The following is a 23,635-nucleotide window of genomic DNA, read 5'->3' on the forward strand; positions in this document are numbered from 1 at the left end:
AAGTAAGAATTATTCTTATTTGATTGCCTTGAATGTAGAACTGTAGTTTAGACTTTTTTGAAGGATTTGTTTTGACACATTGCCTATTTATTTCAATGTTATTTCATTTTATTCACAAAGTTGGTATCTTCCAGATTCAATACTAGATGTATATTTAGTCCTATCCCTGAATTTTCTAAATAGAAGCCTTGGACTACAATCTATCGATGTGACCATCATGTTGTGAATGAGATGATCCTGATTACAAATTATCTTTCTGAAAAGGAGATACTTTCACCTATGAGGAAGTCACCAGAAATACTTTGCAGTACATCCATGATGGGTCTTCCTCAACAGAAGACACGATGGAGATATCAGTATCTGATGGAGTCACCACAGCAGCAACCAGGCTGAAAGTGGAAGTGAGGCCAATGGAGAATGAAGGTCCGAGGTTGGATCCTGCCTGCTCAATGGCCATCACATTGGCCGGCAAAAGCTCTGTGATCATCACCCGAGCTCATTTTGCCTATATTGTAAGCATATCAACCATTTTGACATACTTGTTTTATCACTAGCCTCACCATGTATCAGGGTATGCTGGCATCTTTGTTATGATCATGCGAATTATTTGACATTGCATTTAGGGTGGCAATACTATTGCTAAGTAAGCTAAATATTACAGCTGTGAGTTTACCTCAGGTGGACAGTGTTTCCCTTTATAAGGGCTTGCTTTTGTTTTGTTTTTTTGGAGTGATGAGCTGTTGATGTCTGCATGCACACGTTTTAGCAGCTGGGAGTTAATATAGGGCGGCCAGTTGGCCCAAAAGAGGTTGCAGGTGGCAGGCTAGATTTGTCTGTGTGCATCCAGGTAAGACAGTTTTGGCATGTAGAAATGAGCAGGTGAGGCTTTTCACAACATCAAGGTAAAAGTAGCAACTGCTGCAGTTTGATATTCTCAAGCGATGGATGCTTGAATTGGTAGGTACAGAACTTATGGATACAAAGGCCCAACTATATTTTCACAGCTGAGTAACATTTTGAACCAGAGCCTTCTTAGCTGTAGTCCAGAATTCCATATAGGAAGGAAAGATGACAAGACTCAATCTCATAGTCTATGACAGGAAATAGCAACATGGAACCATGGTTGACCTGGATATTTTTCTGTAGGTCAGGATTTGTCATATGACATTTTATAAGCTGATGTCTGAGCCAGTATAGTGTAATGGTTTGAGTGTTGGACTCGGGACTCTTGGAAACCAGGGCTTGAATCCTCACTCAGCAATGGAAACCCATTGGGTGACTTTGGCCAAGTCATACTCACTTAGCCTAAGGCAATGACAAATATCCTCTAAATAAATCTTGCTTAGAAAACTCTAGGATTGGCTTGCCAGAAATTGGAGTCAACCTGAAGCTACCTAAGAGCAATCTGACATCAACATCTTTTATTCATTTGCTGTTGCTTCAAAGTCATTTCTGACTTACAGCAACCCTTAGATCAACCTATAACAGTTTTCTTGGTAAGGTTAGTTCAGAAGACTGAAAGGCAAAGTTCATTCAGTAAGTTTCCATGGCTGAGGAGGGATTCAAACCTTGGTCTCCACAGTTGTAGCCCAACACATCACACTGGCTTTCATTCATTATTATTCTAATCTATTCAGGGCAGTGTGTATGGTCGTGCTCTTCATGTTATCCTTACAAGAGCTCAGTCAGTCTTTTTTTGGCTCTGTTTTGTTTTCCTGCCAGTATTGAGGTTTGAGATGCTTCTGGTCTGAGAGCTGCTGATAGTTTCAGTCCTCTTGGTATTTCCCACTCCAAATGTTCTAGCACAGAGGACATTTCCTAGGGCCATGTAAGGGCGCAGAGGTGGCATCTTTCCTGCAACTTGAGAGATAAAACTTTTCTTCCCATGCTGGTGGAAACTTGGCTTGTTCCACCTGGCATTTCAAGAAGCTGCTAACAAAATCTGGGCACTTCGCCTGCTCTCTGTTAGCATTTTATTATTCACAGACAAAAAACGAATCCAAGGCCAGCAGCTGCTTTCCAACACAGTAAATGTGCGAATGAGACCCTTGTAACTTAAACTACCCACACCCTTTGAAGGTTTTAAGTTGGCAAAAGTTTTAACCTCTTATACTGTGTCCTGCCTGCAGCTGCCACAGGAGAGGAGGTGGGGAGAATAGAAATAATGACTTCTTTCTTTCTGAACAGCTGTTTCAGACAAGGCCTGTTACATTAAGGTAGAGGTGAAGTACAGAGGTAAAAGGGAAGTAAAGCTAATCCCTGTGTCAGGTGTTATTAAGCCTTTTAAGGTGCATGCCACCATGGAGGTGATGGAAAATGTCCTTGGCTTGTGTGGAATGGATTGTCCTTTGTTGAATGTCTAAAGGGACACAGGTTTTCCAAGTTTACTGTTACATTTTCCTTGATAATCCCTGGGTGGGATTATCAAGGTTGTAGAACAAAACATCTGCCATATGCAGGATTCAGAAACTCATATTGGCCAAGATCCTACATTACTCAGTGTGGCACCAGAATAGTGCAGTTGAGATACTGCTGTGGTGTCCACTTACTAACCCCAGAACTCTTGGTTGTGGTTAACCCCCTTGAATGGCTATTCTATATCTGTTGGAAAACATAATCAGAGCTATACTTGAAGGATGATGCCATCAATCTATGTCTAATTAGGGGACATAACCAGATGCTTCTTTGATCCCTTACACTCTTCACTAGCCATTGAATGGCTGTTCATGGAGACTAAGTTAAAGGTACATGTTTCCCCTGATGTTAAGAGCAGTCATGGCTGACTCTGGGGGTTGGTGCTCATCTCCATTTCTAAGCCGAAGAGCCGGCATTGTCTGTAGACACCTCCAAGGTCATGTGGCCGGCATGACTGCATGGAGTGCCATTACCTTTCTGCTGGAGCGGTACCTATTGATCTACTCACATTTGCATGTTTTTGAACTGCTAGGTTGACAGAAGCTGGAGCTGATAGTGGGCGCTCACTCCACTCCCAGGATTTGAACCTGGGACCTTTCGGTCTGCAAGTTCAGCAGCTGAGCACTTTAACACACTTCACCACCGGGGCTCTTTCATGGAGACTATTAACAGTAAAAATTGTGAATCTGGGAAGGGAGGATTGCTTTGATCATTGCAGTGGATCCTGGAGTGTGGTTGGATTTGGTGCAATCCAGCTCTTCTCTTGCCTCACCTATTCTCCATGCATTTTTGGCTCTTCTGCCCGCACATCTTATCCAGCAGAGCAGCTCTGTTATCAGGTTCCTCTGTCAGCAGCAATTTGAGCTCCATCGACAAGCACGTCTTCTGCTTAATCCCAACCCTGTACAACTCATGAGTGCTACCTATCTGTCAAAATTTGAAATGCAGAGTCCTCTCTCGTATGTCTAGGGCTTAGAATGAACTTCAGCAATGCTATCCTTTTATATTGGATCACATGATAACAGCCATTGATACCGGACCTTGGAAAGCTTCATCAGCATTCTATATTTTCAGAAATTTATATAACATAATCTTTTTTTAAAAAAATAGCTTGGGCAGAATGCAGGACATACCATACAAGCTCTGCATTCTGCCATTCCTATATTTATACCATTCCCCCCAAAATATCTCCTCATCCTGTTCTGTTGAAGATTCAGTGACAAACTAAAATGGGCTTGCAGTTGACAGGACGAGATTAGCAGACCCTCTGTAAATGAATCTCATAGTAGAACCCCTCAAAAAAGTTCTGGATGAGTCTCCTGATAACTATGGGTTCATGACAGCATTAGAGTCAATTATCGATCTGAGAAATCTTAGTTTATTAATAGGTTGGGGTTCATTAACCAAGCAATTAATTAAATCTGCATACATTTCCATACGGATAAAACAGTTCTGATATTGTGCCTTAAATCCAATTGCTCGCCCCAAATATAGGATAGCCATTGACTTGATAAGTTTACCATTCCACAATTGATTAAATAGCCTGGAATTAGCCATTGGATTTAGGCATTAGATTTTAAGGCTAAGTCAATCATCCACATTTGCTGAGGTTAGGGCAGGCTTGGGCAAACTTTGGCCCTCCAGGTGTTTTGGACTTCAACTCCCACAATTCCTAACAGCCAGGAATTGTGGGAGTTGAAGACCAAAACATCTGGAGGGCTGAAGTTTGCCCAGGCCTGGGTAAGGGGCACAAGATCCCCATGAAAGCGGAAAACTAATGAATAAAGGAATCCCTCTTCTTTTTACCTAAGAGAATACCTCTCTAGAAATCATCATCATCATCATCATTTAATTACTTTTTAATCGCCCTCCATCCACGAAGCTCTAGGCGATTTACAAGATAAAATTGTAAAGGATAAAAATACATACATACAAATATTAATAAAATTAACATAGATTAAAAGCTCTAGTAAAGAGCCAGGTCTTGAGTGCCAGAGTAAAAGGCCCTAACTCACACATGGCTCTCATATAGGGCGGCAAGGCATTCCATAAGGCAGGGGCAGAAATAGAAAAAGCTCTGCATCTGGTCCTTTCCAAGTGCACTTCTCTAGGACCCAGTACATAGAGTAAGTTGCGTTGGGATGGTCATTGCGACCTCCGATGATGGGAGAAGGAGAGACAGTCCCTAAGGTACGATGGGCCCTGGCCGTAAAGAGTTTTAAAGGTCAGAACTACCATCTTATATAGACCACGGTAATCAGTTGGAAGCCAATGCAAATGCTGCAGCACTGGTGTTATGTGGCATTTCATGGGTGTTCTTGTGAGTAGCCTGGCTGCCGCATTCTGAACAATACGGAGCTTTCGGGTCGTGGACATTGGAAGGCCAACATACAGGGCGTTGCAATAGTCCAGCCTAGATGTGACCGTGGCATGGATGATTGTTGCCAGAGCCTCATCAGATAGAAATCTCTTGGTTCTCCACGGGATTCTGCAGTCAATTTACAATCATTTTTGAGACCTATAATATCTTCTGGGCCTTAAATTCCTTAAGTGATTGAGACCACATTCTGCAATGATTTGTCTTTGTGCATATCTGTCTGGCAATAGGACGTTGGAAGTCAATCCTACAACATACTATAGGAGTAGCTTCTATAGACCTACTGCATACACACTTCCAGTAAGACCAGTTAGAATAGTAGATAGAAAAATGAGGGCCTTTCAATGTCCCCACAAAGCTGTCTCCTACGGTAGATGACATGTGCTTTGTTAGTATGTTTCTATGTTTTTAAACAGGTTTAAAGACTCAATTATTTCAATATGTTTTTTTTGTAAATATTCTGTTGATTTTATCCTACTGAGATTAAATGGAATTTAGATGGTTTTCAACAGTATTGTTCTGTTTAGCTACAATGGTTTATATGTAATTAGTATATTTCGGCTTTCACGATATTCATTGCTTTATTCCGTATCTGTTGTTTTAGTTTTTCGGGGAACTTGACTTAAAATAGCAATTGTTGTAAAAAGCATCTAATAAAGAATATATATATATATATATATATATATATACACACACACACACACACACACACACACACACACTATATATATATGCAGTGGGTTAAACTGCTGAGTTGCTGAACTTTCTGACCGAAAGGTCGGAGGTTCGAATTCTGGGAGTGGGGTGAGCTCCTGCTATTAGCCCCAGCTTCTGCCAACTTAGCAGTTCTAAAACATGCAAATGTGAGTAGATCAATAGGTACCGCTCCAGTGGGAAGGTAACTGTTCTCCATGTAGTAATGATGGCCACATGACTTGGAAGCATTCATGGACAATGCTGGCTCTTTGGCTTAAAAATGGAGATCAGTACAAACACTCCAAAGTTGGATACAACTAGACATAATGTCAGGGGAAAACCTTTACCATTACATATACATATACATGGCTTATTGGGGCAACTGATTAATCAATTAATATATTGGATTAGCTGAGCTAATACCATATGACCTTAAAACACATTGGATTATATAGTTGTTCTGACTTTGAATTCCATTCCTATGAGAAATATAACTGGGATGTTCTACCACTTACTGGCACAAGTGTTTCTGTACAGCGTTTACTGGCAATTTTTGGCCCCAGCAATCCAGTTTTCATTGTATTCAGACATGTTGCACTGTGTGAACTGCATAAAGTTATGCAAATCTAGGGAACACAAAGCTCTCTAATTCAAACTAATTGGCTCTGCAATATTTAGTATTTTGCTAATAATTTATTCTCTTTCTGAGCATAGTAGCTAGTGGAAGCTTCAAAATATCAGGGGCTAGGGAAAAGTTTATTGCAAATTCCTTCCTCTATATATGTTTCAGAGATACTAAATGTAGGATCCTTCTTGCCTCCTGTTCCCATTCTTTTTTATTTTAACCGATAGATCCTAATGTTAAATCCTGCACTTTTGTTGTTCTTATTTCTGTAGGATAATAATTCTCCTGATTCCCAGATAAGGATTCAGTTAATTTCTCTTCCGATGTATGGCACTCTTATACGGGTTATCCCTGGAAGACGATCTGAGGAGTTTTCTGAGGTCTACAACTTCACAATGGAGGACATCAATCATCAAAGAATCAGGTAATTTTGGGTATACATTACAAAGTTCTTCCAAGAAGTGACAAACACCGAAACCATTCAGAATCCCACAGTGCCACCTATGGGGCAAACAGGCATTTGATATCGGTGATGCTTTCATAGCCTCTCATATAAAGTCTAATGAGTATTTGATACTTAAGGGATTAAATTACTCATGTAGCAAACACTTCCCCAACAATGGTTCATGGTTCATAAAAAGTATCACCCCAACATAAATATGAAGGATGGAACAGGAACCCAAAATGTTTAATAGAATGTATTAGAGGGATAAATAATTTTTCCTTGTGAATAAGTTTTATGTTGTTGGAGCTGTTTTAGTGGGGAGAAAAGTTGTATAGGTATATAATAGAAGTTTGCAAAGTGAGTAGTTTCAGTTGCGATCCAAAGAAAAGAGGGCAGGATTCATATCAAATGATTTTCCCATTCAGTTCAATATACAGTGTATGCAATTTAGCATTGTTGGCATTTTCTCTCTCCATGCAAAGCATATTAAACTAGGGCAGGGGTCCCCAAAGTACGGCCCGCGGGCCACATCCGGCCCATCGGAGCCATTTATCCGGGCCCGCGGTGGTGGCTCCTTCCTCCTCCGCCAAGAAAGGTGCATGTAGTGTGGAGAAGGAGGAAAAGGCACATGCCTTTCTTATCTCCATCGCCCCACAGGCACTTTTCCCACTGCCGCTGCTGAGGAAGGGCCGCACGGGGCGAGGAAAAGGTGTGCGGCTTTCCTCCCTCACCCCAGGGGCAGCTTTCCCACCATCGAGGAAGGGCTGCACGGGGGGAGGAAAAGGCATTCCTCCCCCGCTGCGTGGGGCGCTTTCCCGCTGCCGCTGCTGAGGGAGGCAGCGGGAAAGGTGAGCGCAGGGTGAGGGAGGAAAGGTGCATGGCTTTTCCTCGCCCTGCACTCACCTTTCCCGCTGCTGCCGCCGAGGAAGAGCTGCACGAGGCGAGGAAAAGGCATGTGACTTTCCTCCCTCACCTCGCGGGCAGCTTTCCCGCTGCCGCCGTCGAGGAAGGCAGTGGGAAAGGTGCGCGTGAGGTGAGAGAAGTGAGAAAGGCGCACGCCATTTCCTCGTCACGCACGCAACTTTCCCGCTGTCGAGGAAGGGCCTCACGGGGCGAGGAAAAGGCGTGGGCCTTTCCTCCTTTCCTCCTCGCTACCGCTGAGGAAGGCCTGCACAGAACGAGAGAGGAGGGAAAGATGCGTGCCTTTCCTGCCTCCTCGCTCACCTCGCACACTCCTTTTCCTCCTCCTCCCTCACCTGGTATGCGCCTTCCTGCAATGGAGGAGGCGAAACAACAATAGAGGCATGCCTGTGGTAAAAGGTAGAGGGCTCCCGTTTTATCTTGCCACGCAGACTCCCTCCTTTGCAGCCCTGTCGTGGATTCATTTTTCTTGAAGGCTAGCAATTTCTTCCAACCCTGATTTTTAGTGTATTATTATTGTTGTTGTTGTTGTTGTTGGTCAGGGGTGCTTTATGTTTTGGTTCACAAAGGGAGAAAGGGGTTGGACTCTATGGCCCAAGGGGTCTCTTCCAACCATGTTTATTATGGTGTTGTTGTTGTTGTTGTTGTTATTGGGTGGCTATCTGTCAGGGGTGCTTTGATTATGATGTGATGCACAAAAGCAAAAGGGGGAGGGAGTAGATGTCCCAAGGGGTCTCTTCCAACCCTCTTTATTATTTTGATGATGATGATGATGATGATTATTATTATTATTATTATTAACATTGAGACTGTATTTGTTCCTTTTTTGTTTTTGTTTTTACTTCAAAATAAGATATGTGCAGTACGCATAGGAATTTGTTCATAGCTTTTTTTTAAAAAAACTATAATCCGGCCCTCCAATGGTCTGAGGGACCGTGAACTGGCCCCCTGTTAAAAAAGTTTGGGGACCCCTGAACTAGGGGGTCCCTGGTGGCACAGTGTGTTAAAGCGCTGAGCTGCTGAACTTGTGGACCAAAAGGTCCCAGGTTCAAATCCCAGGAGCGGAATGAGCGCCCACTGTTAGCTCCAGCTTCTGCCAATCTAGCAGTTCAAAAACATGCAAATGTGAGTAGATCAATAGGTACTGCTTCAGCAGGAAGGTAATGGCGCTCCATGCAGTCATGCCAGCCACATGACCTTGGAGGTGTCTATGGACAATGCCGGCTCTTTGGCTTAGAAATGGAGATGAGCACCAACCCCCAGAGTCGGTCACGACTGGACTTAACGTCAGGGGAAACCTTTACCCTTTACCTTATATTAAACTTGCAGAGTATAAATATTGGGGTTTGCCATACTGTGGCATCAGCACATGCTAAGCTTTGATTCTGGTTTGATTTATCATAGGCCCCATCTACACTGCCATATAATGCAGATTGAAACTACTTTATATGGCCAGTGTTGACTCATAGAATGTGGTTCAATGCATTATATGAGTTTACACTGACCATATAATGTAGTTTCAAATTTAGATATGGCCATAATTACTGGAATTCATATGTAATGAGAAACTGTGGTTTGTCTAATGTAGAAGTTTCCATTTTTCTTTCTGATGTCATACAAAAGTAGAAGAATGGGGATAAGAACATGCAAGCACATGACGTATGCTCATTCACATACTGATTTTGTAAGTCAGTGGGGAAATATATGTTTGTTTATGTTGTGTGCTGCACTCTTATTTTCACATATTGTAAGCTGATTTTCACATATTGAAAGATGAGAAACAATGTGGTCTAATTAAAAAACTCTAAAATCAGGATAATAAATAAAGAACAACACTCTGAAAACAGGAGAATTCCAGGCATGAAACAATCAGGGCCAAGTAACACCTCCCAACAAAGGATTCCACCAGGCAGCAATCAGCCAGGCCTGGAAACTGCAAGGCCATCAAATGCTAATCAAGGTGATTAATTACAATATTCACACTGGCCTCCAACAGACAAGAGTTTTTTCTCCCACCCTGGATCTTCCACAAATATATAAACCTCCTTTACCTACCGTGTTTTCCCGAAAATAAGACAGTGTCTTATATTAATTTTTGCTCCCAAAGATGCACTAGGTCTTATTTTCAGTGGATGTCTTATTTTTCCATGAAGAAGAATTCACATTTATTGTTGAACAAAAAAATTTAACATTTATTATATACTGTACAGTAGTTGTCATCACAAACCAACATAACCAGACAAACTGTGAATCCTATCAAGAATTTCTTGTTACTACCATTATTTCCATGTACAACACTCTATGGTACGTATATTTACCGATCCTGCATGCTCTGGTGTTCTGTTCAGTGGACATGCTTGCAAACAACAACTTTATTAGGTCTTACTTTCGGGGGAGGCCTTATATTTAGCAATTCAGCAAAACATCTACTAGGTCTTATTTTCTGGGGATGTCTTATTTTAGGGGAAACAGGGTAGTTTCCAATATACTTCACAACTGAGGATGCCTGCCATAAATATGGGTGAAACATCAGGAGGGAATGCTTCTAGAACATGGCCATACAGCCTGGAAAACTCACAGCAACCCAACATGGTCTAATGGTTTGAGCCTTGGTTATAATCCTGGAGTCACAACTCTGTGACCAGATGGGTCGGACAGATGAAATGAATGTGTAAGCCAGGAATTAGGATCATTCAACCCTTCAGATACCATTGGACTGCAGTTCCTAGCATCCTTCACTATTGGCTTGGCTGGCTGGGGGCTGCTGGGAACTGAAGTCCAACTGCATCTGGAAGGCTGCATGAGTCCCACCTTGCCTGTAAACAATGTGAAGTGATGCCTTTTTCAAAATTACTTTAATCTCACTTTGAAGCTATGGCCCATGTCTGCTGTGTACCAAACTATTCCAGAACTGGGTTTCTTCATAACAAAATTCTTATTTATTTTACTCTGGCCTTTAATTTGGTTTATAAAGTTTATTGTTGTTACAATTGGCCGCTCTTCCAGAGTTGTTATAATATCTTTTTTCAATCAGTATATCTCCCTCAGTGACATGAAAACACAAAGCCCTTTTCCCCAAAATAGATGAGACAAAGAAAATCAAATTGTCAATGCATTGCATACGTATTTGTTCTTAAGCCCAAGACATGAAAGAGTTTCATGCAGTCTGTGCTATTGTGAGTCAACATCTCTCTCCATTCCCTGCAGATACTTCACAGAGTTTGAGACTATCGATCAGGCCGTCACAGACGTTTTCCACTTTGCTGTTTTTGACGCTGATGACAACCGGCTTGACAGTCAAATGTTCACCATCACAATTATGGCTGTCCAGAGGAAGCCTCCGACCATCACTTTTGCCAACCACATCACGGTACATAAATAGCCTGAAGGAGAAGCAAAATATGAATAACCTCAATTTTTAAATTGTGAATAATGCTTAGAAAAGCCTGTAATTAAGACACCAAAATGCCTTTTAAATCTCTTAGGAAATGTACATAGCAAGTTGACATAAATGGGTTTCGGTTCCAGGAGCCCACACCTTGGATACCAAATTCTGTGGATGCTAAAGTCCCTTTATATACAATGGTGTAGTAAGATGGTGTTCCATATATAAAATGGCAAAACAAGTTTGTTTTTTAATTGGTGGGGTATTTTAAACTGGATGGTTAAATTCATGAACACAGACACTGTGGATATGGAGGGCCAACTGTACCAAGACAAACAATTTGCCCATCTAAGTCCTGTCTACTTATTCTCCATTCTGATATTTTGTGTCAGAAATGAAGGTCTTGGCCAAGTTTGGGATTAACATGTTGCAAATCAGGATGTTGTCTGTCATGTGTTACATTTAGGGGTAACAAAAGCAAAATGTCTACTTTTAATCAATACAATTTAACATTTTGTTTGCTTAGTGCATGTGTTTATACTTAGTGGCCTTAATATATCAGTGTTGCTGGCAGGTGGTTATTTACTGGAACTTACAACTGTTTTTCTACTTTTTAGGAATTCAAAAATATATAAAATACATTAAAAGCAGAAATTTAGCAACGTATTAGTAATGCAACCATATTTCATATAATTCTGGAAGCAAATCAGGGCCAAGTCTGGTTAATGCTTGGACAGGAGAGCTCTAGGGATTAGCACAGTCTGCTAGAATATGCTTGAAATCTCAAGGAGTAATTGTTGGTCACAACTGACAGTACAGGACACAGTGGACCAATGAACTGATTCAGTATAAGGAAGTTACCTATTTTCTCAGAAAATAATTAATATTAACATTTAATGTCTGGCATCCTCTTGGTTGCTCCAACCTAAAATACAACTAGTCAATTTGTTGTTGAGTAGTGAGAGCACATCGGTAAATTTCACTTACTGCGTGAGTTTACTCTAATTGACACTAACAGTAGAATTCTGGCCATGGTGAAAAACCTTTGTAAACAAAATAACCAAAGCAATATATTTGGTTTTTTAAAATAACATTTTAAATTGGAATACTCCTACCCATCTGTATTTTATAAGTGCTTTTTTATGAATGTCTGATGTAATTTAATAACTTTTTAATTGATTCACAATGTATTGTACAATTTTATATATGTGTTTTATTGTAAACCGCCCTGAGTCTCCTATTGGGTGAGAAGGGCGGGATATAAATATTGTAATATATAATATAATATAATATAATATAATATAATATAATATAATATAATACTTATCATGTGTAACTTAGGAAATAGGTGGTAGGTTCAGGTCAGGGTTAGGAATCCTGTGGCCTTCCCGTTGTTTCAGAATTATATCTACCAGCATTCTTCAAGCTGGCTGGGGATGATAAGACTTGAAGTTCAATAACACTTAGAGGGCTGCATTATTTTTATTGCTACTTTAATTGGGGAAGCAAGGGATTGAACCAGGAAGCATGCCTTTGATGATCAGCTCGTGTGATCAATTCTCCTGCCTGTTGATCTTCCTTATGTGTGTTATGATAGAAATAGAGGTTGCCTGTGTAATGGCTATGTTAGGTGAGGTCATGGAGACTTGCCTGAAGAATCATTTGTAAATGCACTCTTTTAATTTCTTAATAAAAAGTAAGATGACTTGTGTGGAGGGATTATGAATGAGCATGACTAGCTGTTTATCCTGAAAACTTGTATTCCCTTCCATCCTTCGACATGCTGATTCAGACTTTCAGAGAGAAGCTGACAGATAACTTTTTTTCTTTCTGAACTCCTTGCCAATACATGTTCAAAACTATGCCTGAATAATTGCTTTTGAGATGGGCTTGGAAAAGCAATAAATCAGCTATAATGTGTGGGCAGCTTTCAAGCTCATAGAATCTACTCTTTTTTAACTGGTACTTTAATGCTTACACACCAAATTGTCCTGGATAGGGCAAAATGGTATCTCAGAGTGGCACCTTATGAGCCATATACTGAAGTGACCTGAAGCCAAATTAATCCAGTTTGGAGAAGATTAATGAGGCAGTATTGCTGTTGCTGCTGCTATTGTTCAATAGGTGTCAGAAAATATTGCTGACCTACAACAAAACACTCAGACTGGATCTACACTAGCCTTTATCCTAGGATCTGATTCCAGATTATCCTCTTATCTCAGTTCAAAGCACATAATCTGGGATTACTTCCTGAGATATACGGTAGGGTAGATCCAGCCTCAGAGTTCTTTGAGTAGATCGCAGTTTATCCTCCACCCACCCTAAGCTACAGCATTATCAAAACAAATTTCAAATGTAATTTTTAGTTCTTCTTCCATATTTTTAGGTGGATGAAGGAGGGCGGGTACCCCTTACCGTTCACCATAGTCAAGCCATTGAGTCGGATCTCGAGCAAGAAGATCTAGTGGTGAAAATCGTGACTTTTCCCAAATATGGATATATTGAAAATACCAAGACAGGTAGGATACTAATCTTATCAAAGGAGGATACCATGGGATACATTCTTACTCATTACAAAAGCCGTATTTACTAAACCAGTTATTCATAATCTACAGTGGAAATGTGAGTGTGCAATGAAAATAACTAACAGAAGGCAGTGGTGCAGAATCCAACCTAGTATTTGGCAGATCTCTATAAGATTTTGTGTTCTAGCCTTTCCTTTTGCTAAGGTTCTTCTGAGGATGAGTTCTAAAATTTCTTCTTACTAGTTTAGGGAAAAAATGAACTGTATCAAGGTATGTGTTGGACCATTCCACTTTCCTCTTTGGGCATGACTGTGAGAAGAACTTTGATTTCCTTTTTCATTAACCACATTTGTTGCCTGAATTTGGACAATCTGGTTTACCTTAACTATTGTTGTGACTCAGCTGGAATCTCAGATTGACTCTGATGAGGATGATGGGATTCAGGTTCAAAATCAGGTTCAAAATGTCCCTGTTGTAGAAGATAAGGAACAAGTTCATTTTTCCACAACAAGGAATGATGTTGATGATACTGAAACTAGCCAGGTGTCAGTTGACTTGGAAAAGGAGGACAGTTCTCCGTCTGATAATGAGGCTCAGCAACCTAACGAGCAGGCTGACCTTGATGAAACAGGTTCCTTAGATCGAGCTGACAGTTTGGAATTCAGGGTTCGGAGGAGTGTGAGAATCGCAAACAAGAGGGAGGTTAGAGGCCAGAGAAATGCTTTCATGCTTTGCAAAGGGTATTAAAGCAATGTGTTTGGAGACAAACCTTTGTCAAAGCAACATTCGTTCTACCAAGAAGCAAGCTCTCATTTTCCTGGATTATCTTGCAGCCTATGTGTTCATGTTCTTGGGACTTTGTCATGCTCTATTGGGACTTTGTTTATTCCTTGTGATTTCTGAAATTATTCTCTAAGACTGTATTTTGCAACATTCTTTTGGAACTTTACCTTTGCTTTTAAAGAACTTTTTATCTTCTATTTTCTAATAAACTGAAAAAACTTCAACCCGTGTGCAGTTTGGTGTATATAGCAAGGTGAAGCTAACCTGAGGTGCGACAACTATGATTAGTAAATACAAGCCAAATACAAACTGTAGTTTATGAAGCTGGGATTGATTCCACTAATCGTAGTTAGGTTTTGCTTCAGTTATGGTTCAGATGACCCAATAAATTGTATTCAGAAGGGAGACAAATGTTTCTGATTTTTTGTTTGTGCTATAGATGAGTGGGGAAGAGAAGTGTGAATTTGGTCAAGCTCACTAAAACTCCTCCTGTAATGGTGTATCGTGGTAGAATATCAGTATATTTTCACTGTGTGATTACAATTTGTCCCAGTGCAGAGACTTCAAAATGACTTAACTGGAGCATCATTTCTGAAATTGAAGAACTCCTTCTTTCCACAAATCACAATTAAGCTGTAGAATTCAACTTAGTACTCATGATTCTGAGGCAACAGTTACAACTGCTATGATTTAGCTATATTTTTCTGCCTGACAGAGCAGAATATTTCTAAAATGTAATACATATTTTCATATAAAAACTTTTTGTTTGCAGGTATACGACTCAGCTCTGGTAGTACCATGAGCTCGGATATTTCATTCTCTCTCCAAGATGTGCTGAAGAACTATATTTATTACTTTCAAAGTGTCCATGAAAGTATTGAACCATCCGTGGACACTTTTAGCTTCTATGTCAGTGATGGCTTCAGTCAATCAGGAACTAGCAGTGTCAACATCACTATTAAGGTAAAAGAGTTCATTTGTTGGGTCTAATTCTAACAGCCTCTCCCTTTTTAAAAAATGTCAAAATGTGAAATCACACAAATAATGCATAAGAAAAAATAATTTAGGTTGCAGATTTATTTTGTGCTGTTGGTGATACCTTAGGCCTAAATGCAATTCCAGAGCAAGTGTGACAATACAATACAGCCCATAGATCCACTGAGGATACATTCATGAACTTAACTGGATAATAGTGAACTGTATTGAAATGAAGAACTTCTTCCAGTGGTTACCATAGAGTTAATTTTGAATGTGATAATATGGCTCTCATTGCTACCTCCTCTTTTTTTGTACATTCTGGTCAGCTGCAGAATTTTTTTCTCATAGTTTCCTTTCTTTTATTGTAGCGCTTGAATGATGAGCCCCCTGAAATGCAGTTGGAGCCCATCAAAGTCCAGGAGAGCAAAGGGACAGTGATTAGAAATTCCTCCTTGAGGGTGAAGGACTTGGACACTCCTGACAGCCAGCTGATCTTCTTAATAACCAAGAAACCCAGTCATGGTAAGCTCTGTGGTCTTTTAGACTGCCACTGGTTAGTAGTGATGGTGGCTATAAACTGAACATCCTTTGTCTAAATATTGACCCCATGAATGCTGAGCTAGTGATACTTTTGCTTTCTGATGTTCAGTGTACACACACTTTGTTTCATGCACAAAAAATTATTGAAGATACTTGTATGATATTACCTTCTGCCTCTATGTATAAGAAGTGTATATGAAACATAGACTTCAGTTCTGTCTCTGAAATATCTCTATAAATATATATACAGTAGAGTCTCACTTATTCAACATTCGCTTATCCAACGTTCTGGATTATCCAACACAGTTTGCCTCCTGCCCCGATCCACAGCTGTTTCTTTAAGCAGCAAGGATTGAACTTTTTATGGATTTAATTTCCGACAATGTTGCTACTGTAAGTTTTATGCAATTCTATCTTTATTTGTAGTCAATTTGTTAGTAGCCAATTTTTAAGACAATGTTTTCAATATATTGCGATGTTTTGGTGCTAAATTTATAAATACAGTAATTATAGTAGAGTCTCACTTATCCAACGTTCTGGATTATCCAACGCATTTTTGTAGTCAATGTTTTCAATATATCATGATATTTTTGTGCTAAATTCGTAATTACAGTAATTACTACATAGCATTACTGCATATTGAACTACTACTTCTGTCAAATTTGTTGTATAACACGATGTTTTGGTGTTTAATTTGTAAACTCATAACCTAATTTGATGTTTCATAGTCTTTTCCTTAATCCCTCCTTATTATCCAACATTTTCGCTTATCCAGCATTGTGCCGGCCTGTTTATGTTGGATAAGTGAGACTCTACTGTATATGCATGTATGATTCATATGCAAATAAAGAGATTCTTGTTGCAAGCATTTCAAATAAGGATTACTCAACCTGTACTAATTCTTCAAAAATGCTGCACAAACTGGTGTGTCTTCCCTCATCTTAAGGCAGTGGTTCTCAGCTTGTAGGTTCCCAAATGTTTTTGGCTTTCAACTCCCAGAAATCCTGACATCTGGTAAACTGGCTGGGATTTCTGGGAGTTGTAGACCAAAACACCTGGTTACCCACAGGTTGAGAACCACTGTCTTAAGGTAATGTTCCAAAAATTAATTAGGTGTTTCCTGGTGGAAGGAGAATGGTGGGAAAGGTAAATAAGCAGCCTATCAGGATCTAACTCACAGTATTCTCCTTGTTTTTTAGGTTATCTCCGCAAGAGACAGTCTTTCTTGGATCCCTTGGAAAATGGAGAAATTCTCTCTGAGGGTTCAACCTTCACCTATCAGAATGTCTTGGAAGAACTGATGGTTTACACACCAGATAGTTCCAGAGTTCATTCGGATGAGTTTGGATTTTCACTTTCTGATGGGCTTTACACACAAACTGGGAAAATGGAGTTTGCCGCGGCATTGCCAAAGACAAAAACACTCAGATTGGTTGTGAACAGGGGCCTGCAACTTCCTGCTGGTACACAGTGAATAACTTGATGCTAACCATTGTGTGTGTGTGTGTGTGTGTGTGTGTGTGCCTTATAGTAAGATAAGCTGAGATAAAAAGTGCAGGTTTGGAGCAAACCATCTTTAAAGAAGGTAACACAGTCATGTCATGTCCCACCATCCAAATTTCCTGATTGCAAAGTTTCATTCCAAGTATCTCTAGATTACAAGCCTGTGACAGCTTTATATAACTTTTGCAGTGATTGCTACCCCATCTATATATATAAAAGAGTGATGGCATCACGGCAACCCACAAAACAACAAAACTACAGGCCCCCCCAACCTTGAAATTTGACAACACAACCCATCATCCACGCCTCTAGGTTGATACAACAAAAAGAAAAATAAAGTCCTAATTAGAGGGAGAGCAATAATTGTTTTTATCTAATTGCTACCAGTTTAGAGGGCTAATCTCTGCCCACTTGGGTCTCCTAGCAACCAACTCAGCCAAGGGACAGCCGGGGTTCAGTTAGGGGACAGGCAGACTTAGGCCTCACTTAGGCTTCTTCCACAGATTATCTAATTTGCACTGGATTATATGGCAGTGTAGACTCAAGGCCCTTCCACCCAGCTATATAACCCATTTATAATCTTATATTATCTGCTTTGAACTGAATTATCTTGACTCCACACTGCCATATAATCCACTTCAGTGTGCAGTCGGACACAACTGGACTTAATGTCAGGAGAAAACCTTTACCCTTTACCTATAACTACCACCAGTTCCTCAATACTTTATTTCCCATACCACCATGCTTCGCCACAGCAACGCGTGGCCGGGCACAGCTAGTCTATATATATAAAAGACAAATGGTGTCCTCCCCTGCCACTAAACAACAAAAGTACAAGCCCCAGAACCTAGAAATTAGGCAGCACAATCCACCGTCCTTGCCCCTACGTTCCGACAACAAAAAGAAAAGAAAAATAAAGTCCTAATTAGAGGGAGAGGAATAATTGTCTTTAGCCAATTGCTGCCAGTTAGAAGACTAAGCCCCGCCCACTTGGTCGCCTAGCAACCTACTCAGGCCTCACTCTCTCTTCCCCACTGCCTATAAAATACAGATTATCTAATTTGCACTGGATTATATGGCAATGTAGACTCAAGGCCCTTCCACACAGCTATATAACCCATTTATAATCTTATATTATCTGCTTTGAACTGGATTATCTTGAGTCCACACTGCCATATAATCCACTTCAGTGTGCATTTTATTCAGCTCTGTAGAAGGAGCCTCATATAATCCAGTTCTAAGCAGATAATATAAGATATACAGTAGAGTCCCACTTATCCAACATAAACACCCTGGCAGAACATTGGATAACTGAATATGTTGGATAATAAGAAGGGATTCAGGAAAAGCCTCTTAAACCTCCCATTCCCTCACGACCCTCTCTGCTGCCAAACGGCCATCCATGTCTATGCCAGGCATCCTCAGAGATTAGGAGATCTGTTTGAAAACAAACAAGTGGAATGTTTATTTGTATCTCACCAATGATATTCAGGATGGGACAACTCTGATCTGTCTCAGGCGACTGTGAATGTTCCACTTCCCCACCTTGATTGCCATTGAATGCCCTTGCACCTTCAAGGCCTGGCTGCTTCCTGCTTCAGAGAGGAATCCTTTGTTGGGAGATGTTAGCTGGCCCTCAGTGCATCATGTCTGGAATTCCCTGATTGCTCAGTGCTGTTTTTTAGTTAACTGTCCTGATTTCACAGATTTTTTTTTAATACTGGGAGCCACATTTTGTTCATTCCAGGCAGGCAGGAACCATCCAGGCTTTCAAGCTACAAGGCTATTCAGTGCCAATTCCAACATTCACACTTGCCTAAAGCAGACAACAGTTCTTTCTTCCACCCTGGTCATTCCACAGATATATAAACCCCACTTGCTTTCGTTACAACACATTTCACAACCTCTGAGGATGCCTGCCATACATGCAGGCGAAACATCATGAGAGAATACATTTGGAACATGACCAGGCAGACCACAGAACTCAGAGCAACTCAATACAAAGAGAAACAAAAAATAATAAAATAAATACAAAAAACAAATAAAAAACAAAATAAAATAATACAATTTTAAAAAACATAAATAAAAATAATATAATCAAATAATAAAATATAATACATACAAATAATAAAATAAAATAATAAAAACACAAATAATAATGAAAGAATAAAAATAAAATAAATACAAATAATACAATAATAATAATAAAAAACACTAAAAATAATTAAAAACACTAAAAATTAATACAATAAAATACTATAATAACACAAAATAACTAACAATAATACAATAAAATAATAAAATATAATAAATAAAAAAGATAAGTTACAATAAAATTAATTAAAAAATACAAATAACATCAAATAAAAATTCCACAACAATTTTTAACCAATACCACCACCACTTTGCCACAGCAACGCGTGGCTGGGCACAGCTAGTATTTTTATATAGGAATAATCACTTGAGAAGATACTGAGAATTCTTAGATATCCTTCCTAGTTTTGTATCATTAAACTACAATTCTCAGTGATGCAAGGAAGAAGAAATAATTCTTCATCCAGTTTTAAGTCTGCTGTCTAATTTTGGGACAGAACCCAGTAACATTACTCTTTGGGGGTATAGCTCTCAGTCTCCTCTAGAGCAGTGGTTCTCAACCTGTGGGTCCCCAGATGTTTTGGCCTTCAGCTCCCAGAAATCCTAACAGTTGGTAAAGTGGCTGGGATTTCTGGGAGTTGTAGGCCAAATCACCTGGAGACCCAAAAGTTGAAAACCACTGCTTTAGACAGCATTGAACTGATCATGCTCATTTGGGGATTTGGGCTATTGTTGTGCCAAAATAGGATTTTTTTCCTGGTTCAGTTGCACCTTATCTTTTTTAAAAAAGATATTTCATGGATAGCAAATGTGCAGTGGGGTGTGGTGGTCGCATACTCCTTATGTTCCATTTGCAAAATCTCCAAATCCATTGGAGTTGATAATCCAGATCTAAGAAACACACAACCCGTGTGTCTATCTCCCACAGTCTACTTTTGTGAGCCCAGACCCCCTTCTGATGATCCTTCATTGGGATTTCAAAACAAGACACATGTACACACACCTACACACACAATATCTAGCTTTGCCCCTTAACTATGGGAGAATGACACTGATAATAGGTTTCCAGTGTCTAGAGGTAGAACATTCATCTCTGGATCTCCAGAGCTTGTCCACTCTGCTATATCCTGCTACAACACATTTCTTCCACGATCTGTTCTTTTAACTTATTTTGTTAGTTCCAAATTTCTCCTTCTCCTTAATTTTGTCCATAATGTAAGATATGAGAGCAATTCCGAATAGGAAAATTATATGTTCTCAGCAAAAGCAGTGTGAGTTCTGTGTTCCATTCAACTCCTATGATTGTCCTTTAATCAATGTATATGGCTCCTTACAGATTAAAATGAAAGGGACTTAGTTCAGTGGCAAGGCAAATACCATTCATTCAGAAAGCCCAAATCTCCAGCATCACCAACAAAAAAGATGTTGGAGAGTGAAGCGAGGAGACCCTAGACAGCCCCAAGAAGAAAATTTTATTGGGACAGAAAAAGCGAGATGAACCAATGAGTGGGTTCAATGTATGACAAATTTCATTTGTTTCAGTGTAAATTTCTATTAAGGAAGTGGAGGAAAAGAGACACAGGAGCAACAGGCAATGAATCTTAGTCAGTAAGTAAGTAAGCAGTCAGTAAGTTTCTAAGAAATGCTTACAAGTACCGTACTTACAAAATCCATCCTTCTTATGGAAGCTCTTCATCCAAATGGCACGTCTTGCCATATAAAAATTGTATCTTTATTTATTTGAACTTTTGAATTATTTGATCTTTCTTTATTTGTCTGTTTTGGATAAATAACACGGTTTTGTGTCACTGTCCCCATTTTTCTGAGGACAGTTCAGCAAAAAGATGGAGTAGGCTTATGACTGTCATTTCGCCCCCTTTTACTATTTAGGCTCTGTAGCTGTCATTACGGACCAGCACCTGAAAGCCACAGATTCTGACTCCGATGACTTGACGATCAGATACATCATGAAAAAGGATCCCATTCTTGGTGTTCTGCACATGCATAAAAGGGATTCCCAGGTTCAAATCTCTGCCAAGGGGCCAGTCAAAAGTTTCTCACAGGCTGATGTAAATAAAGGTAGGCAAATGTATTATGACAGGCAAAACAGAATATTGATACTTAATTTCCATTCTGGAGCTGGATTGAGTCACACAAGTGTGCTCGGATGATTCTTACATTGTGTTGTCGAAGGCTTTCATGGTTGGAATCACTGGGTTGCTGTGAGTTTTTCATGGATGGGGGTGAAACGTTAGGAGAGAATGCTTCTGGAACATGGCCATGCAGACTGGAAAACTTACAGCAAACCAGATTTTTACATTCCCAGATTCTGCTTTTGGACAAAAGGAAGCAAATGGGGCTGTTGTCAGCTTACTGAGAAACCAGTTCCAACAGAGTTTCTGCTTTTTTGTTTTCTTTCCCCCCTCTTTCTCTGCTTTGCCTTTTTGTGCTGTACAAGTTTAAAGGTTGTTCAGCTAGACAGCTAGAAATTATCCACTCATTTTTAATGATGCATAAATTATTATGAGGTCATTTCCAGATGTGGAAAGAGCTATAAATATTTTAGATAAATAACATAAAGAATGTTTATATCCTGTTGTTCTTATCCATACGTGGATGATTATTTTTGTATGAAGAAGCATTCAATTCTGTGAACTTTCACTGATAGGGTTGTTGGGTGTTTTTCGGGCTATATGGCCATGTTCCAAAAGCATTATATACCTCACAACTTCTGAGGATGCCTGCCATAGATGTGGATGAAACGTCAGGAGAGAATGCTTCTGGAACATGGCCATACAGCCCGGAAAACACACAACAACCCTGTGATTCCGGCCATGAAAGCCTTTGACAACACTTTCACTGATAGTTTGAAGATGGGTCTTCCTTCTCAATGAGACCTTGCTTGTAGACTTCAGAATGTCTAGTAATCAAGGTAAATTATGTATTGTTTTGTTGAAGGCTTTCATGACTAGAATCACTGGGTTGCTGTGAGTTTTTCGGGCTGTATGGCCATGTTCCAGCAGCCTTCCCTCCTGACATTTTGCCTGCATCTGTGGCTGGCATCTTCAGAGGTTGATTCTTCAATTAGTGTATTTCAACTTTCCTTTCTGCCTTGCATTTCAGGACTGATTGAGTTCAGCCATCAAAAGGGGGAACGTGGTGGAACAGTTGCTTTCATTTTTGATCTGTCAGATGCAGAAGGAAACAAAATGGTGGACCAGGCATTTCAAATCAGCATAATAGGTAAGGCAAGCACTATACAATGCAAATTTTAGTACAATATTCAAACCTATGCAGCTTAAAAAGATAGGAACCCCTGGTGGTGCAGTAGGTTAAACCCTTGTGCTGGCAGGACTGATGACTTGAAGGTTGGGTTGCTGACCTGAAGGTTGTTGGTTCGAATCCAGAGAGAACACGGATGAGCTCCCTCTATCAACTCCATGTGGGGACATGAGACAAGCCTCCCACAAGGATGGTGAAAACATCAAAACATCCGGGCATCTCCTGGGCAACGTTCTTGCAAACAGCCAATCCTCTCACACCAGAAGCGACTTGCAGTTTCTCAAGTCACTCCTGAGACAAAAAAAGCTTAAAAAGATAAGAACTAGGGGGGGAAAAAAATTAAGATAGAGACTACTGGGAAGACAATATTTAAACAAAAACAACATTTAGCAGCCAAAAAGTTTACTAAAATAGAAATGTCTTTACCAAATGAGGAAAGATATATAGTATGGGGGCCTCTCAAATCTCATGATGTTGCACAGTATTGAGGCAGCTGTAGAGAAGCGTCTGTCTCTTGTCACCATCAGTCATGCCTCCAAGCTAAGTGGGACACAGAAAATAATTTTTGATTTAATTGGCTCAGACTTCTTTGATCAGGTGAGAGATAGCAGTGCTTAGATTATGTGTAGGAAAGAGAGTAAAGAGAGGTGAAAGCAAGTTGCTTGTCTCATCCCTTTTTAATCTGTGATGCTCCCTAGAGGATCGGCTCCCTCCATCTGTCACTGTCAACACTGGACTGACCCTGGATGAAAACTCAGTCAAGAAGATCACCACTCTTGAGCTGTCAGCCACGGATCAAGACAGTGAGCCAAGTGATCTGATGTACAGGATCACCAAACAGCCCCAGCTGGGACACCTGGAGCACACGGCATCCCCAGGTTTGCAAACGTTTGCTTTTTAGGGAAGAAAAGTAAAGGATGAAACTCAAGGGGACATTAAGCAGTTTGTTGTACACTTCTGGAGCATGCAAACACACTAAATTTTAATCCATTGCCATCTGTTTCTGTGCTGGTGCAGGGGTGCAAAAGAAATTCACTTGACTAAGTTTTGTTAACAGATTTTTCCA

The 23,635-nt window shown here is 40.1% G+C and overlaps 1 protein-coding gene across 1 annotated transcript in view; it reads left to right on the plus strand.

Moving 5' to 3' along the window:
• The window catches only part of fras1 (Fraser extracellular matrix complex subunit 1), a 386,797-nt gene that overhangs the window by 315,850 nt on the left and 47,312 nt on the right, over positions 1–23,635 (plus strand). Inside the window, exons 37-46 of the mRNA XM_062981362.1 lie at positions 265–512; positions 6,386–6,537; positions 10,687–10,849; positions 13,251–13,383; positions 14,945–15,135; positions 15,519–15,672; positions 16,890–17,153; positions 21,178–21,366; positions 22,411–22,530; positions 23,268–23,447. Of these exons, the coding sequence (XP_062837432.1) occupies positions 265–512; positions 6,386–6,537; positions 10,687–10,849; positions 13,251–13,383; positions 14,945–15,135; positions 15,519–15,672; positions 16,890–17,153; positions 21,178–21,366; positions 22,411–22,530; positions 23,268–23,447 (1,794 nt within the window). The remainder of the gene's footprint in view (positions 1–264; positions 513–6,385; positions 6,538–10,686; positions 10,850–13,250; positions 13,384–14,944; positions 15,136–15,518; positions 15,673–16,889; positions 17,154–21,177; positions 21,367–22,410; positions 22,531–23,267; positions 23,448–23,635) is intronic.

Source organism: Anolis carolinensis, chromosome 5 (assembly GCF_035594765.1).
Source record: "Anolis carolinensis isolate JA03-04 chromosome 5, rAnoCar3.1.pri, whole genome shotgun sequence".
In the NCBI taxonomy this organism is placed as follows: Eukaryota; Metazoa; Chordata; class Lepidosauria; order Squamata; family Dactyloidae; genus Anolis; species Anolis carolinensis.